The 18,390-nt window shown below is 36.6% G+C and overlaps 2 protein-coding genes across 5 annotated transcripts in view; one reads left to right on the forward strand and one right to left on the reverse strand.

Moving 5' to 3' along the window:
- Positions 1 to 25: 25 nt before the first annotated feature.
- Positions 26 to 7,376, reverse strand: LOC121423366 (retinol dehydrogenase 16-like). The gene is made up of 6 exons (XM_041618727.1): positions 7,338 to 7,376; positions 6,732 to 6,844; positions 5,513 to 5,739; positions 4,359 to 4,617; positions 3,519 to 3,688; positions 26 to 1,008 (listed from the first exon to the last, which is right to left on the reverse strand). The coding sequence occupies exons 2-6, from the start codon at positions 6,836 to 6,838 to the stop codon at positions 815 to 817; spliced, it is 957 nt and encodes a 318-aa protein (XP_041474661.1). The 5' UTR covers positions 6,839 to 6,844; positions 7,338 to 7,376; the 3' UTR covers positions 26 to 814.
- A 1,772-nt stretch (positions 7,377 to 9,148) lies between these two features.
- The window catches only part of LOC121423292 (multidrug resistance-associated protein 1-like), a 53,796-nt gene continuing 44,554 nt past the window's right edge, over positions 9,149 to 18,390 (forward strand). For 2 of the 4 annotated variants that reach the window (XM_041618632.1, XM_041618631.1), the window contains exons 1-3: positions 9,149 to 9,333; positions 15,499 to 15,672; positions 16,683 to 16,811. In XM_041618632.1, coding sequence (XP_041474566.1) covers positions 9,286 to 9,333; positions 15,499 to 15,672; positions 16,683 to 16,811 — 351 coding nt within the window. In that variant the 5' untranslated portion in view covers positions 9,149 to 9,285. The remainder of the gene's footprint in view (positions 9,334 to 15,498; positions 15,673 to 16,682; positions 16,812 to 18,390) is intronic. The other 2 variants (XM_041618630.1, XM_041618628.1) reach the window with 2 other exon arrangements.

Consider the following 18,390-nt stretch of genomic DNA (forward strand, 5'->3'; position numbering starts at 1 on the left):
TCAGTTTGCATTTTTTTTAACCACCAGTAAAGTTTTCTACACCCATAGCATGCATAGGGAAGTAAGTTGGGGAACTCATCATCGTCCAGGAGCCCTAATTCTGAAGAATTTGAATCGATAAGCCTCGAAATCCAAGATGGATCTAACCCTGCCCACGCATCTTTTCTTTAAATAAGTCAGAGGGTCACTGGAGAGGGTCTTACCGGGGGTCTTATTACTTTTCGTTCACGGTTAGTTTATATAAACGCAAACGGACTCCATTAGAGTTATTATTGATACTTGCATACTGCTGATCCCTGCACGGGAGGTTGGCAAAATAAGGGGCCAGATTTATTTTTCGAAAATTTATGTGAGAGTTCGTCGTAATATCCCAAATATCTTTCAAAAGCTTTTGGGAATCGAAGGTTCTGTATTATCAATTATTTATAATCATCCCCTAATTCCAAATTTATATGGAAAATGGTCAACCATAAGAGGCAAAATGCTGTTTATGTTAACATTTTCTTTTTAAATTGTATGTTTAATTTAAACATATGGCTAAAACTATGACAATGTATATAAATGCACATACAGTTCACATTTAACATCTTAACAAGCCATTACTATTATACTGAAACCTCCTAATTCAACACACACTTGCCCCTCCAACAAATATCATCGAATGCCCGAAACAAAATATCGATTTGTTTTTTTTCTTCTAACTTTTATAAACAAATGTAGTTTAGCTGATACATTTCTGTCGCTCTAACACAGGATGCACACAAAAAGATTGTACGATGCTTGCACAATTGATATTGGTCGGCATGTAAATTATTTACCACTTTAACAGAGTATCCGCAATACACGATGGCATGTAAGACAACGGAATCCAGAGAAGTTTGGCATCCCAGCCTACACTGTATCTGGATTTTGGCCACTTGGCAAAGAGGGCGTGCTCCATGGCATTGGTGACCTGACTGGTATCATTCGATGCGAGATAATCCATGGCATTGACTTTCCTTTCGATACCTGTTGACAGATTCAATAATGAGGAAAGAAACACCTTAAATTGCGATTCTGTAAATTGGTCATAATACAATTGTAACAGTTAATTTTGCTGGTTCTATTTCATCTGTACTCTTACATTTGGCTTTCCATACTTTATTGTTTACATTCAACTTGTTTATTTCCATTCCTACTCATCTCATCCTTCTTTCCATCCTCTCAATCCACATACATTGTCATGATCTCATCTTTCATTCCATCTCCACAATACATCTCACATAGCAACACAGGTTCATTGCATTTCATTCATTCATTCAGTTTCCCCTCAGTCATGCTTCCTGGTTTTCCATTAGCTTTCCACTCCACATGGTCTTATTGTTTAATTCTCATTAGGATTCAGTTTAACTCATGATCACCCTTCTCTATTCTCTGATTGGTTCTTATTTTTAAATAGGGTTAGTTCATTTTATAGTTCATACCATTTTCCTTATATTTGATTGGTTGATTTCTATGATTATCCAATGTGGGCACATTGGCAAAGATAAGATTGGAAAGTAAAGTCAGTGCTGATCTGGACTTCATCTTGTCAACTTCTAATTTATTTTGTGTTCACCCTATCTTCAGTTTAATAATTTTAGTTTAATTAAAGGAGAGCTTAGTTTGATTGAGTACAGGAGAGCATAGGAGACTGAGTTTGGAAGTGTACAAACGGTCATGTTACAACTGGTGGCTTCTCTGAATGAAGAGGGAATCTTATGTAACAGTTAATTTTGCTGGTTCTATTTCATCTGTACTCTTACATTTGGCTTTCCATACTTTATTGTATAAATTTTTTTTTTCCTTTTGGACAAGCGTATCTTTTTAAGGATATTGGTTTTTAATACTTGTGAAAAAAAAGGAATATATAAGAAAAGTGATATTTTATTTAAATTCACAAATATCGCAAGAAATTAAGTTTGGAAAGAAAAAAAGAAGAAAGCTAATCGAAAATACTCATGCAACAACAATATGCTGATACATATTGTATTAATATACATGTACATGTATACTATTTGTACTTTTGCAACTAACAGTCAGATGGCCATTGGTATTAATTAATACTGATTTGAATAATTCTTATTTCTCTTCGAAAGAAATATCGAAGTCAAAATATACATTTTCTTTTTTTCATTCTTTGAAATCGTCAGTTTAGTGACGACCTCTATAAAAAAAAAGAAGAAATATTAATTACATAGATTGGGTTTGGAAATATGTCAGTTCTGCTGATTGTTGCAAAAGTAATGACTTATTGATATTACTGTGAACAGTTGAAATTTAAGGTTCCTTCATTATTTTCTTTTATCCTCTTAAATTTTTGGCCCGTTAAAAAAAAAAAATTCATGCTAGCAAGAAAAAAAAAAGTTCGGAAAGAAAACATGAATCGAAACTTAAAAACTTTGGAGTGTATATTGAAAAATGAGGACATTTTTAATGAAGAGGGAATCTTATGTAACAGTTAATTTTGCTGGTTCTATTTAATCTGTACTCTTACATTTGGCTTTCCATACTTTATTGTTTACATTCAACTTGTTTATTTCCATTCCTACTCATCTCATCCTTCTTTCCATCCTCTCAATCCACATACATTGTCATGATCTCATCTTTCATTCCATCTCCACAATACATCTCACATAGCAACACATGTTCATTGCATTTCATTCATTCATTCAGTTTCCCCTCAGTCATGCTTCCTGGTTTTCCATTAGCTTTCCACTCCACATGGTCTTATTGTTTAATTCTCATTAGGATTCAGTTTAACTCATGATCACCCTTCTCTATTCTCTGATTGGTTCTTATTTTTAAATAGGGTTAGTTCATTTTATAGTTCATACCATTTTCCTTATATTTGATTGGTTGATTTCTATGATTATCCAATGTAGCCACATTGGCAAAGATAAGATTGGAAAGTAAAGTCAGTGCTGATCTGGACTTCATCTTGTCAACTTCTAATTTATTTTGTGTTCACCCTATCTTCAGTTTAATAATTTTAGTTTAATTAAAGGAGAGCTTAGTTTGATTGAGTACAGGAGAGCATAGGAGACTGAGTTTGGAAGTGTACAAACGGTCATGTTACACAATTTTATGAAACGAATCAAACGTGTTTGAAATATCACAAGGACACCTGTTGGAGGATAGTACCTCAATGATCTATATTAGGTCCTTTACTTTTTATTCTTTATAAAACCTTTCATAAAATCGATCTTCCAAACCTATTATGTATGCAGATAATGCTAACATAATTATCTACTTCTCTATTTTAGATTTTCCCTATACCCTATAAGGCCTACATCGATTTTAGTCGAATGAAAATGAATTGTATATGGGTTACGATGCACTATGCATTATGTTTTTATCTATTGTCATTCTCTTGCTTTGAGAAAAAAAAAACAAATGCAAGTTTTTCAACTTCGGCATGTCTATTCTACTTAACAAGAAAATATTTGTTAACAGTTTTTTTAAGGTTCATAAAATTTTGCCATTTATATCACAATTACATTCATGCATGATCCTTTCGGGAAACTCTTCTTTCTCTTCATTTGACAGTCTATTCCAGGAGCCCTCTACCGATTGAGTTATACAATCCCTTGATGTGAGTTTGGTGGCAAAGAAACCAGGCTCGATGATGCTGACTCTATACTGGTATCCAAATAGCTTACGTCCTCTCCTAAAATAAATATTCAAAATAATTATGCAGATGGATAAAACAGAATGGAGAAGGATCTTGATATAATATATATTGACTTCTAAAGTTCACGTTTTTAGTTGTAAAAGTAATTAAATTGGATCTGGATGGAAAATTAGTGTGATAAAAGGGAAAAGAGACGAATGTTGAGGCGAGAAAATTGAGGGAGATTGAGAGGGTATAAGGAGTAGCAAGAGGGGGTGCAGAGTGAGACAGAAAGAAAGGGTCATAGTGTATATGTGAAACAGAGGATCAGTTTCATCAAAATCGACACCTCATAGTGACAAACACAAACCACACCGCCCGTCACTCACTCACTCGCTCGCTCACTCATTCACTCACTCACTCACACACTCACTAACTCACTCACTCGCTCTCTCACTCACTCACTCGCTCTCTCTCTCACTCACTCACTCACTCGCTCTCTCACTCACTCACTCACTCACTCATTTACTCGCTCTCTCACTCACTCACTCACTCGCTCTCCCTCTCACTCACTCACACATCCACATACATACAAATCCACGCACCCGAAATCGTGCTCAAATCACCCTCCTGACGCATCCATTTTAGCAGGTGGGACCAAGGGTGGTTCCAGTTGTCTACCAGTTTACACATAATTATAATCAATTTGAATTCTCAGTAGGCCTACCGAATGATATCTGAAAAAGCTTCTAACGCAAACTTGGACTCAGAATAGCCCCCTGTCACCGCCGCTATGCGTCCTGCACAGCTGGTGACGTTCACCAATCGACCACCGCTCTTCTTCAAAAGTGGTAGAAACGTCAGAGTGACGTCGACGGCGCCAAAGAAGTTAACGGCCATGGTTTTCTCGTAGTCATCTCGCCTGCTCCACTCAAATTGACCGGGAGTGACCGATATTCCAGCGTTGTTCACCACACCCCATAGTGCTGTTAGGTAAATAGTGAAGAGAGTCCATACAGCTCAAAACAATTTCTCGGGCAATTTCTTCACATAATACAGCAATAAATAACCAATGAAAAAATAGTGATTCAGTGTTTCTCAGCTTAAAACATATTCCTGGTTTAGTAACAGCCACAAAACGAATCAAGCAAAATGACTACCAGAGTAGTTATGAAAGGTTGGGGGATAAAGTCGTTTTATAACAAAGAGACTGCATGTGGAAGACAATTAATACAAAAAAGAGGTATGAGTACACAGGTATGATGTACTGGGACACCATGCACCTTAAATCATAAGTGTGAACCTAAATGACCATTAATTTCTTTGGAATCATACCATATGTAACTTTGTGAATTTTGGGGGAAATAATCCCACAGAGTGACAAACATTGTTACGATTTGGTGGTGTCTTTGCTACTTGACGAAGAACTAATGATATATAAATTCAGTCAGAAACCTAGTTTTGTATATTTTTGATATTTTTTTATCATGAAATATTAGAATGCAACAGACTACAGTGAATGTCAATGAAGCAAAAATTAAAATGTCAGGATGCGATTTTTCCCCATTCCACCCCACTCCTGCATTGACTAATATTCTGCGCATGTGACGAAACTCCACCCCACTCGACCAATATATGAACTCTTTCTACATATAAGAAGTATTTTGAAGACTAATTTCAAGCTTGGCTAAAATTTTTGTCTTTGAACAATTTAATAGTGGTCAATACAAAATAGGTGCCCCTCACCATGGACCTACTGCTCTCACTGTATGGAGTTCGGTATTACGCGCATTCTCTCGAGGAAGAATTGTAGTGTAACCCCCCCCCCCCACAAAAAATGACGTTTTTGGTGTATTTCATTTTACCACATTTCATTGATACCTGATTGATTCGGAATAATGCTCTTCACTCGTCCATATGCATTGATGATGCTTTCATGTTTTGTAACATCCAGTAGTAATGTCATGACCCGACCAGAAGAAGTCTGCTCAATATCTCGACGACCTTTCTCTGTTAAACAGGTAGCTATCACATTCACACCTTTGAGGTCCAATTGCTTGGCGAGCTCATTTCCAAAACCTGTGTCACAGCCGGTTATCAAGACATACCTTTCGAATCAAGAATGAGGTTGGGAATATGGTAGATGAAGAAAGAACGATTACGAATTCTAATTCTTAATTTTAGGTTTTCGTGCGTATTTTCTTCAGGACGGTCACTTGAACGACGATATATAGTCGGCATCTTTGAAATCTCCCAAAATTATAACCTTTATTTCAGGATGCTTTTTCATTAATTTATGTTCTATTTCTGCATAATACAATTAGAGCGACACAGAGAAAGGTGAACAAAGGAACATGAAACAAAAAATAAGTACAGACAAAATTTGATCAGAAAATAAAAAGGATATCAAGAGGCATGGGTGTAAACATATTGAGAGTAAGAAGGAAAAATAGGAAGACAGCAAAGCATGTAAAGGCCGGTTCTCTTCGTTCCCCTTTTCTTTTTTTCGACTACAGTACCTGTCTCATACATCTGGTAATGCGAAATACTCATTTTCGGGTAACAGACAACAAGATGAGTTTCAAATGATTTTCAAAATCTGAAAAAAGGTTATGCAAATTAACTTTCACTGAAACTCACGGCTTAATTTCCGCTTTGATTTTAAAATTACTTTTAATATAACTATTTTCTATAGAAACTTAACAATAGAAATGCTTTTCAAAATCATATCTACTGTATAGGGCCTATAAATGACTTTGTATTGTCATTTAGAAGAAAGAAATAGGGATGGGAAAGTAATTGTGCATATGTGACAGTGTGGGGTGGATGCCTGTTTCAAGGTCTAGGAAAAGCCCATGAAATATCTTATCTTTCATTAAAAAGAAAACCATTTGAGTATGTTTGGCGAGGGCAAAGAAGAAAAATGTTAGGTTTTTGTGGGTTTTTTATCCTCTTGGTCCATCGATCTCGTGGACTCTCTCATGTGTTTCACGTAAACGCCACTTTTCTGTTGAAAGAAACCTATATCAGGGCACATAATCATTCTTATCGATGAGTTGCCACTTGTCTACTATAATTTATTTATGCAAGACCCACTTACTTGTCCTTTGTGATGTCATCGATGTATGACCTTCTGAAACTGATCTCAATTAATTTCAGTATAATTAGAACAACCAATATTACCATGGCAACGATACAGACATCCATATTTACCTGAAAGATATTGAATACATTGTGAAATTAAATCAACAAGAAAATATACGACAAAAGATTAATGTTTAAAATCATGCAGCAGTGCTGCCTCACTATCAAAATTTTTAGTTTCGGCAAAATACCAGTATTATTACATAATAATACATAATAATAATAATTCAAAAAACAACTTGCATTTTTCATGTGCTGGAGAATTGGATTGCGATATTCATATTGTAAACTCAAAACGTTTTGAACACAATCATGCATGGTTAATTATGTGATAAGATATGAATATGTTTTTTTTCTTTTTGAATTCTCGTGCCTTTTACAAAATCATTCATGCATTCATTATTATCTTCGAGAGTATTAATCGTATTTACTAGCCCCAGAATTGCCAAGGTTACAAAAAAATCTAGCAATAAAGAGGCGAATGTTTTCGAAAATACGCTAAAAATCATAAATCTCAAAGATGCACAAAAAGAGATATATCTTAAGCTGAAAATTACATTACCAGTGCCAGATTCTGCGTTGGTCTCTACGGGACGACGTAATGTATCTGTTTACCGTATAGAACCTATTTTATACCAAGCAGCACTCCAGTACAGCTGCTCGGAAAATTGTCACACCTTTTTGTGAAAAAAACTATCCCATTTATGATACTTAGTAGATCGATGATAATTTCCATTCATACGGCTTTAACGTGCATGCGGGCAATGGCTTGCAAAAACAAAAAAAGGACTAGAGATAAGGGGGGGGGGGGGGGGAGGAAAATTAGTAAGTGGAGGAACAACGCAAGAAAGCGTAAGACAACTATTCTTGTTTAAAAGGCAAATTAATAATAGTCCATCCATGTCCTCTCATGTTTCTGCCTCCCCTCTTTCTATTTCTATGTCTAAAAATGTGTTTTCTCTTATAGAATAGTGAAGGTTAAAAATTAAGTTTGCTTGTTTATCCCATTACATCCAGTGCACCATTTATTTGTATTTATTTTATTTATTTATTTTTATTCATTTATTCCTTTTTTTGGGGGGGGGGGTCTCATTACGCCACCGGAAGGGCCATTCGATCTTTTCACTCAACCGGGCATGGTGGCTCAGTGGTAGAGCGTCCGCCTCATGAACGGGAGGTCGATCCCCGGCCGAGTCATACCAAAGACTAAATGGGACCTTCTGCCTTCTTGCTTGGCGCTCAGCATTACCCAACTTCCAATCCTTTTCCTGATTTAGAGATCAGTGTGTTTCGTTTTTTGGTCTGAAATCACAGTATATGTATATTTATGTAAGCAGAGTACATATATATATAAAAAAATGGAATACTCGATTGTGCCCCCCTCACTTTTGAGGAAAGATTTCAGCCCATGTCAGTACCCACACTAAAAAAAATCATTCCCAGGGCCCTGCAGCAATATAAAAAAAAATTGATTCGGTTGATTGGCACAAAAACCTTTTGGCTTCCTGTTGTACGGTAATTAGGCTCATGGGGACATGGCACCTTTTTTTAACACAAGTCCACACCTAGTTTCCAAGAATGCATACAGCATTTCCATTTATTTCGATACAAAAGAGCATTGTCGATTGAATTCCTTGCTCACTGGCAATAGGTGCCGTCACTGGCGTAAATCCTTGTGCCTTGAACCTATCGTTCAGGGGGATGATGTATTGTTCCATCCCCTACACTTGAATAGCATGACATCACGGATTTACGCCCATGGGTGCCGTCTGTGTGCCGTGGCCGGGATCGTACCCCGGGCCGGGGAGCGTTTCATGAAGGACTTGTCAGACGTTTAATCCGACAACTCCCATTTTATCCGACAGTTACCATAGTAACAGTGTTTCTCAGTCAATCAAATTCAAAAAAAGATGTCAGATCTGACAACTTGTCAGACGGAAAATGTTTATGAAATGCTCCCCCTGACTTTTATAGTCGGCGCCTTGACGAATCACTCGACCACGGCACCTCCTCACCTACCTCCTTTTGACACTGATTTGTTAGCGCGCCATCTACGTACCCGTACTAGTGTATATAGTGTATATATACGATTAACGTAACGTCAATTCAATTATATAATTTTTCTGAAATTCGAACCAGACTGCCTTGCCCTTGGGCTGCTGACATTGTAGTTGTAGCAGCACTTTTCTTTTCTGAGAATGAAGAAGTTAATTATTGAATCCATTACACAACTGTTGTTACGACTCTAGGAACTCACGTTTGCTCAGAAAAGTGAATCTGCGATTTTGCGAACTTAAGTTGCAATCGAACTCGAAGCCCGCGCGCTTCGGTGACTAGGGCCTACGTAGAGGTGGAAAATTCGTAACGCTCCCCCCGAGACCAGCCGCTTTAATAGTTTTGGTGAGGTGAGCTGAGCTTGAGCTGAGGCTGAGCTGGCTGGACTCTGTCTCTGGAATAGCTCAGAATTGGGCTGACTGCTGTCCTTGTCGAATATCCATCATTGATGCAAAATGGCAGATGACACTCTATGGTTCGAATTCTGTGGATCTGCATTTTGGGTAAGTTTCAATGACCATGATGACGTTTACAAAAAACTGAAGACAGTGAAAGTTAAAGTTGACTTGAATTTGAAAGGGGGAAAAATTAAGAAGCCTAACTAAGTTACAATTTAACATTATAGTAATACACATTATAGTAATACAAGTATGGCAGTGAGTCTAAACTTTGCAGATGGTCATTATTTCGAAAACTAGCCAATATCCTTGAAATCTGATATCATCAATGTGAAAAGCGACCTAAAATTACCATTCGGTGTTAGTTTCTTTAAGTTTAGGATGAGTTCACTTCATGAAAATATTGACAAAAGATGGCAAATTTGTCACCTTTACATTAGCGCCTGTTCCGAAAAAATCTGATATTCTCAACGAGCATTACGATATCATTTTGCAAGCAAAAGCCAAAAGTCATCGAAAAAGTGAGTTAAATGTGGTACTGACCGATTCTATAGCATGATGCATCAATCTGATATAAATATTTTACTTTTTGAGCCTGAGTTTTTGTTTAAATCTCCACAAAAACTTTGGTCCGCGAAGATAGGTCACACTTTCAGAACGGTTTTCCAGCACAGCGCGTATTCGCCGATTGGAATAGAATTTTGAGATCGTGATACCGGGCGAAACCCCTTGACCCTGCCTATTTTACATGTACATTTTCGTCAATGATTTCGTAGTTTACGATCTTGCCGTTAATGTGGTAATTATTTTTTGAATTGGTTTTGTATAAATTGTGAATATTTTGTGAACAAATTGAAGCCTGATGAATATTTTTGAAAAGTCCATGTATGTGAAGTTTGGACACCCCATCATAACGGTCCACTAGGGATGCCACCCCCAAATTTGAAATTGTGTAAATCTAGTTTTAGATAGTTTAACTGGAATAAGCTTTGAAGCCATGAGTAAAATGACACCAAGATCATCATAATTGTGTTTTTTGCCATTTTTGAAGCTACCTATTTTAAAACTTGGTGAAGTATAGAGGTTGCCTTTTCTTGGGGCATGTTAACCACCAACAAGTACCTGAAAAACTGGGTCCAAACTACTTTTCGTTTTCATATTAATGGATTCAAAAAATGGGGAAAACTAAAATTTTCGCCTAGGGCCTATGGCACCAGAGGAAATTGGCAAAAAATGACTAAGTCCAGCTAATTAATATGCGAAAATGGCTTAGGCCTAATTTGAAAGTGGATGGGCAAATCACAAAATTTCACAGAGATGTAGTGTTTGTAATTTGGATTTATATATTTTGTTCTTGTGAGCATATGCAAATGAGGTAGTAATTAAATATTCATTTGTATATAACGAAATTGGGCAATATGATCACATCGCTAATTTTTAAAATACCCTTCCCATCCCGATTAAGATCAAATTCTTCGGTCCAGAAATCTTGATCAATGGGAATCAGCTGATCTGAATGGGTAGATTATGCTAGGATTTCACCGAAGTCGTAGTTGAGTTTACATGTATGTGTCAGCAATAGGTATGAAAATTTAAGAATTTGAAAGAGTTTTCTTCAGGTTAATGTGAGTATCAATCTTTTTGTTGTTATATGTGTACTTTTTTTCATTTTTTGAATAACTTTCATCATTCCTGCCAAGAATTTGTGAGGATAACCATCAGCAGAGCGCATTGGCAGGAATTTCTCAGCGCGAGTGGCATCCCTACTAACAGCTGTGGGAAAAGTCTATGATCCTGGCTCACTGGCTGGAATACAACTAAGAACCAAGCACATAATTTTCACTATATATAATAAGTGCCTTTTGGGAATGGGGCATTTCTATATCATTCAGTTTGTATTAAATTAATCTTTTTATGTCATATTATTTATTCAGGCAAAGTCAATGAGAAGGGGTACCACTGTCAAAAAAATGAAAGAGAAAAAAACGATAAGGGAACGGCGAAAGTTATATCTGGAAAAAAAGTGTGAGAAAAGAGCTCCCCTATATTTGCCAAAATGTCGGAAAATTGCACATTTCATATCAATGAAGTGCCTTCCCAAAGTATTTACATGTAGTTTCTCAAGAGTGGTTTAAGAAGTCAATTATAAACAATAAAGAAAAAAATTATCTGTTTGATTTTGGCTACATGTAGAAAAGACACAGCTTTGAAAGAAACTATTAAAGTATCAACACACATACAAATGCACACGTGGGACTGAAGTGTACTCACCTATGTGTTTTTGTGTGTATTAATTAAATTTATGTAAAATTCAGTCTTTTTGAGCCAAAAGAGAGGTCATAATTCCTTTTTCTAATGTTTTCAAATCAGAGTACACCAGATTTTAGTAATAGGGACTGTAGAAGGACATTTCAGTGGTGTTAAAACTTGAAAGTGACTTTGACCTAGATTTTCAAAGATCTTTGGAAGATTTCTTAATAGCAGCTATATTTCGTATAGCAGCTACGTCCGTGGGCTGCTAGTTGCATTGGCTTCATTCAGCTTATAAATGCCTTGCATATGTGCCGGCGCCAGCTGGCTGGATATTTCTACTGTATGCTAGCGGTACAGTACACTGTACGTATTGTCATGACTAGGCAAACTTTTTCTGTATGTATCTGTGTGTTATGTAGATTGAAGAAAAAGTCTGAAGACGATCTGGCTTGCAATTTGAACTGTAGAAAGTTGATAAAACTACTTTAAAAATTATTGGTTGCCCGATTCGCGTCACCACAACTCAGCATTTTTCAATAATGGTTGCCTGAGGTGAATTTCTAGTGGCCCTTGCCCACCGTTAATGTCGAGCGTTGTATAAGGCAAGGACTACTCTTCCAAGTGGCTAAAGTGTCATTTTTTCCCCAAAGTTTTCAAATTGTCTTTTTTTTTTTCTTGAGGACATAAAACAAATATACTACCTAATACTACCCCAGGGGAATGGGTACTTGAGAGATTCTTGATAATGGCCTAGAGGTGAAAGTTGTCTTTGGCTTTGCCCCTTGTCATGATTTACTTCAAGGCAAATTTGAAATATAAGGGCCGTATGTATCAGCCCAAGTTTTCAAATTAGCGCGCTATTTCTGATCCGGTAAATTATCCCGACGTGAACAATCTCGAGATTATTTGTGATGGAGACGCAATTATCGTGCTACATGTAGTTCGTAGGATTAATCTTGAGATCAATCGCAGTCAATTTGGGATTATTTGCAAAATAGCACGCTATTTTACGAATTATCCCACCAATTTGCAGGTGCAGATGCACTCAGGATTATTTATTCACAGCTCAGACCATAATGCATCGATGCCTCACTTGAGCAGGAATCGCTCTTCTTGCAGGTGGAGACGGGGTTTCTTGAGTCTCAAGATTAATCGCAAAGAGGGCCGATCGGACTAAAATCTGAAGAATGAGCAAACTCGGGCTGGTGCAGCACCGCATAATCTTAGGGATCTTAAACAGCCAAAACTTTCTTATTGCTTGTCCGATTTCTTTCAAAATTTCACCATTCTGTTTGAATTATTTTCTCCTTTCCAACACAACATTATATGGCCAAGGCTGGATTCTCCTTTAAAAGGTGTCATTGAGAAAAATTACAAACTACAATGATGACATCATTTCAATAGTGGCATTTAATTGGCTGAAGTTGATTTTATAATATACATTTTTATGAAACTGGACCTTGTGCTCACCTTTGATTCTTATCTTTGAAGATCAACAAAGTTTCAACTAATTTAGATGTTGTGAAAGAGTTTGAGTTTCCATATGAAATTTGTACAGTTAGCCCAAAATACATGAATTTTTTTTTAGTTTGCCTGTATTGGAATGGCCAGTGATAGGGAGCACTTTTTTGTTTTTTTACTTGTTGTGATTCAACTCAAACCGTTGACAGTGCTACTGACCTATTGTCATGTACATGTAGGTTTCTTGAATATTAGGAAGTGCTTTTGAAATGAAGAAGCTGTACATGTATATGTAGATACATATATGTAGATACATATAAAGCAGTATCTCCAGCTATAAATGTTACACAACCAGGCCATATGTGTAATAAAACTGATTATTTAAGGTCGCAGATGTTTACATTTTGGTATTGTTGTAATATAATGACCCCATTGACCATTTTACACTCAGTCTGTATCTCCTATGAATTGTTTCCTAATGACTTCCTTATTTCAATATGAATGGGAAATCACTGGTTATTGTTCATCAAGAGTGTGCATGTGAACTTGTTGCTGATTGATGAACATACATTACATGTACAGCACTTTGCTATGACCCCTTCCATAAATGATGACAGTTGATGTTCAAGAACAATGCCTTTGATAGGGTTTAGATAATTTTCTGTTAAGTGTTACACAATTTGTTAATTGTAGAACTAGAGGAAGTACAGTATGATATAAACCTTTATACATTTATAAACTCCATTGTGCATGTATGATGAACTCTGTTGTTGATGTACTTTTTATAATGGTATGTAGCCTACACCTTCACTATTTGGAAGAGAGTAATTTGAATACAAGTACTTGACTGCACAAACATTCAGGTCATTATCAATTGTACCCAGGTACATAAGCCTGTATTCTGAAGTCGGGTTTAACTTAAACTCAGGTTTAAAGTTGTGGTTTAAGTATGGAAAGCCAAAAGTATCAATTTTTTTATTAAGTTGTATGTTTCTCATGTTTACTGTGCTCTTTCCCGATTCACCGATGGTGAAGACAATCATTTATTTATACGTCCTACACAATTAGAAATGATTTGACAGCCGAATGAGCTGAAGTATGATGTCTCTATGGTTAGTGCTTATGTAGCGATTGGCTGTCCATACTTTAACCACAACTTTAAACCTGAGTTTAAGTTAAACCCGACTTCAGAATACGGGCTATAGTGTCAGGTGCATAACCATCATGGTACATGTAAATAACCATGCAACATTCACATGGATTCAACAGTATTTTGGCATGACATATTGTGCATTGTGCCATATGTACATGTATAACGCTTGGTATCTGATGGAAAGCCAGAAAGATAGCATGTAATAAATACATTTGTAAATCTCATGTAAAAATTTTTTTTAATAGAATTTGGAAAACCTGTTATTTTTTTCATTGATCAGTTTTCTGTTGTTGATATACAGAGTAAAGTATATTGACAAGCATGTACTGTAAACTTCAAATATTAAATACATGTAAGACATCAATGCCGGAAAAGTTTAAAGCATTTATGTACAAAATTATATAATTTGCTTCGTGTGCACAGTTGTATACATGCACAGTGTACACTATTTCTTGTGTAATCATGCATCGGCTGCGTTTGATCTGATTTAATGTACACTGATAATATTTGCACACAAGAATAGGTGAAGACATTGACCCTATTTACACAGTTAACTGATTGTTTACACATCATACAACGATGAAATAGGCATGTTTACATATGATCATTAACCTCCAATGGACAAGAAATGCTTCTTAGATAAGAGATAGTCTCTATTGTTTAAACTTCTGTAAATTTACTATTCTTTGGTAAATAATTTCTTGTACAGGGTAAACAAGCATGAATGTCACTTTGAATGAATATGTACAATCAGGAGAGTGGAATGTTTCCCCCTCTTCCCTGATACAATTTAGGCTTTTCGTAGGTACTTGACAGAATTGCTTGTATTCATGTTTGTCACAGCAAATAAATGATCCTGCATCATTTATGTACCAGGGTATATACATGTATGTAATTCCAAGGATTTGAGAAGTGGGGGGGGGGGTTGAATTTCAGAACATGGGCCAGGGGAATGCGGAATAAAATCATAGTCTAATGGAGGTGTCTGGAAGGACTCAGGGATTTACAAAGAAGTGCAATCAGGGGGGCGTTTCATGAAAGGAATCGTCGGACGTTTTATCCGACAAGTCCCATTTTATCCGACAGTTACCATAGGAACGGTGCCTCAGCCAATCAAAATCATGGAAAGACGTCAGATCTGACAACTTGTCAGATGAAAATATTGATGAAACGCTCCCCAGAGATCATGTACATGTATATCTACGCCTCATTATATCATGTACATGTACATACATACATATGTATGTACTCTGTAGACCATATCAACATGGCATGAATATGCATCGTACATGTTGTAATCCATTCTATTTGGATCAATTGACTCAGTGACTCTAGTTGAAATTGTGCGTGATGTTATATCATTAGACCTGACACCATTGTTTCTCTTGTTGGATCAATTCCAGGACCCATCTTTATTGAACTCGTCAGTACCTGATGTAACACCATGTTTTCAAGAGACAGTATTATCATGGATACCTCCGGCTTTCCTTTTGGGTGTTGTACCTTTCTATCTTCTCTTCCTGAAGCACAATGACAAAGGCTTCATCCGTATATCAAAACTTCACAAGGCTAAGTTGGTAAGATCAAACTTATTTTTTTTATTTCTAGGTCTTACATTTCTAGGTGTTACAGTACATATATTCTGTGTTTATGAATGTGTATTAGTACCCTTTAACCCCTTTAACATTAATCAAATTTGTTTTGATTTTTTACTGTATAAATGCATATTGTTTGAATTCATGTTCAGTGTTTAACCTTTTGAAGTTGGTATTGGGTAGATTTTTAAAATCAGCATTACATACATCAAACTTGATACACGGGTCCTGGGGGCTGGGGTCTATTTCATAAAGCTTTTTGTAAGTTAAGAGCGACTTTAAGAACGACTGGTGATCCTTTCTTATTCGCTAAACCATCACCAATGAATTTACCATTTACCACAATTGAAAGGATCATTAGTGATTATTCGAACAGCTTTATGAAACACCCACCTGGCACGATATGTTTTGAGCTATGGATAGTGGATCTGATCATCCTATTGTAAACGGTATGGAGCTAGGAAAGGCAACCTTGATCCTGCTTTCAACAACAACATCAGCTCAGTAAGGTCAAACTTGTAATCACCCAGTGTATTGAATTGTTCAATATGTGAATTTGAATTCATTATTAATCCTCACATTTCTTATCTTGAAATTTATGTATAATTTTGTAAGTATGAGAGGATTTGTGGTGGAAGATAATTTACAATTTTTATAACAGTATTAGCGTGTGGTACGTTATTAAATTATACATCGATTTGTTTGTTTAACAATAAGTACACACCTAGTTTCCCATAAATGCATATATATAGCATTGCCATTTATTTGAAAGCAGGATAAAAGAGCATTGTACATGTAGATTAAATGCCTTGCTCATGGGCATAGGTGCCGAGGCCGGGGATCAAACCCCGGACTTTCCATGTACATGTATAGCCAGGCGCCTTAGACCACTCAGCCACGGCACCTCCACTTGTATTTGTTAATTTCAATTTTGTATGTAAAGAGAAGCCGACGACTCCCTTTAATTTGTAATGCTCTCTCTATTTGAATAGTGTCTTGGGTTGCTGCTCATCCTACTACCTGTATTAGATGTCTGCAAAGGAATAGCAGACATGGTGCAGATTGATGGAGGATTGCCAGCAGTATACATAGTCACACCATCAATATTAGCAATAACAATGGTGAGTTCACACTCAGATGAAATTTGCTGCAGTCACACCAGCAATATTAGCAATAACAATGATGAGTTCACACTCAGGTGAACCGTACAAACAGCATAATACATACATGTAGTCACACCATCAATATTAGCAAAAACGACAATGAGTTCACACTCAGATTAAATTTCTGCAGTCTACATTGTCACGCCATCAATATTAGCAATAACAATGGTGAGTTCACACTCAGATGAACCGTACAAACAGCATAATACATAGTCACACCAGCAATAACAATTTAGTGAGTTCACACTCTGAAGCATACAACAGTATACAAATAGCGAATAGGCATGAGTGCGATGGTGCGAGATTTCGCATGAGGTGAAAGAAAGATGCTCTATTCAACGAGGCGTTAGCCGAGTTGAATAGAGCGTTTCTTTCTTTCACCGAATGCGAAATCTCGCACCATTGCACGAATAAGAATATTCGCTATTTGTGTTGTACAACGCCTCGGAATCTAGCGAAAATATGAAAAAAACACAAGAGTTTTTCCCTGCAGTAATCCATGAAAAGGGAGCAAAAATGTTGAAAGCGAAAAGCAAAATCCCACAAGCCGGGCCCACAAGCGCACATGATCTTGGACAGCATTGCGCATTTAGCCAGCGGGCTGTACGCGCATTGTCACCTTATTCAATGAAATCGCATTGTGATGTCACCTCCTAAAGCCGTGCAATGGTACATTTTGGATGGTACGTCTTGTGTGCAACGGTACGAATGTGTGACATTCAGCCTCCCATTTGATTGCGTACAACAAGCTAAGTAGGCGTTATACAATATACATTGTCACACCAGCAATATTAGCACAATAATAGAGAGTTCATACTCTGAGGAAGCATGCATACAGCGGTATACTTGCACAGAGTCCCACCAGCAATATTACACGTAGCAATGACAATGACATGTTCACAATTGAATGAAGCATACATAATGTATAGCAGTGAAACTCGCGCAATATTAGCAATAACCATGGTGAGTTCACACCTAGACGTATACTTGGATGCACAGTGCGTCCCAGAAAAAATGAAACCAAGAATTATTGATGATTTAACAAATACAATAGACAAATGACCTATCATTGCAAAGCTTAGAATCCCCTCTTTCATTTGAAATAACTTAGAGTATTCCTAAGTCATGCATGAGTGAGCAAAAACAATTTGAAGAAAGGAAATCAAAAGTCACTTTGCGGGCAGTATCTGCATTTCAAAAAGAAAATCACATCTTTAAAAGGTTCAATATCTGCTCTTTAATTTGATACCCCAATTACAGAAAATGGTCAATAAATGATAAAGTTCTGTTTACTAGAATTAAAGCTTGAATTCCAATAATTTCATAAAATGAAGAGGTTTTACAGGATAGCTTTCAGATTTACTTGACAATCCGTTTTGTTGACGATCAGCCAGGCGTAAAATCTTTTGTTAACCGTGCGATAGTTTAGGTGGGAAACCGGTGAAAACAGGTTTATTTCATAAAATTATGGAAATGCAAGCATTGTTTCGAAGAAACATAACATTGTTATTTCTTGACCATTTTCTGTGATTTAGCT

Source organism: Lytechinus variegatus, chromosome 10 (assembly GCF_018143015.1).
Source record: "Lytechinus variegatus isolate NC3 chromosome 10, Lvar_3.0, whole genome shotgun sequence".
Taxonomy (NCBI): Eukaryota; Metazoa; Echinodermata; class Echinoidea; order Temnopleuroida; family Toxopneustidae; genus Lytechinus; species Lytechinus variegatus.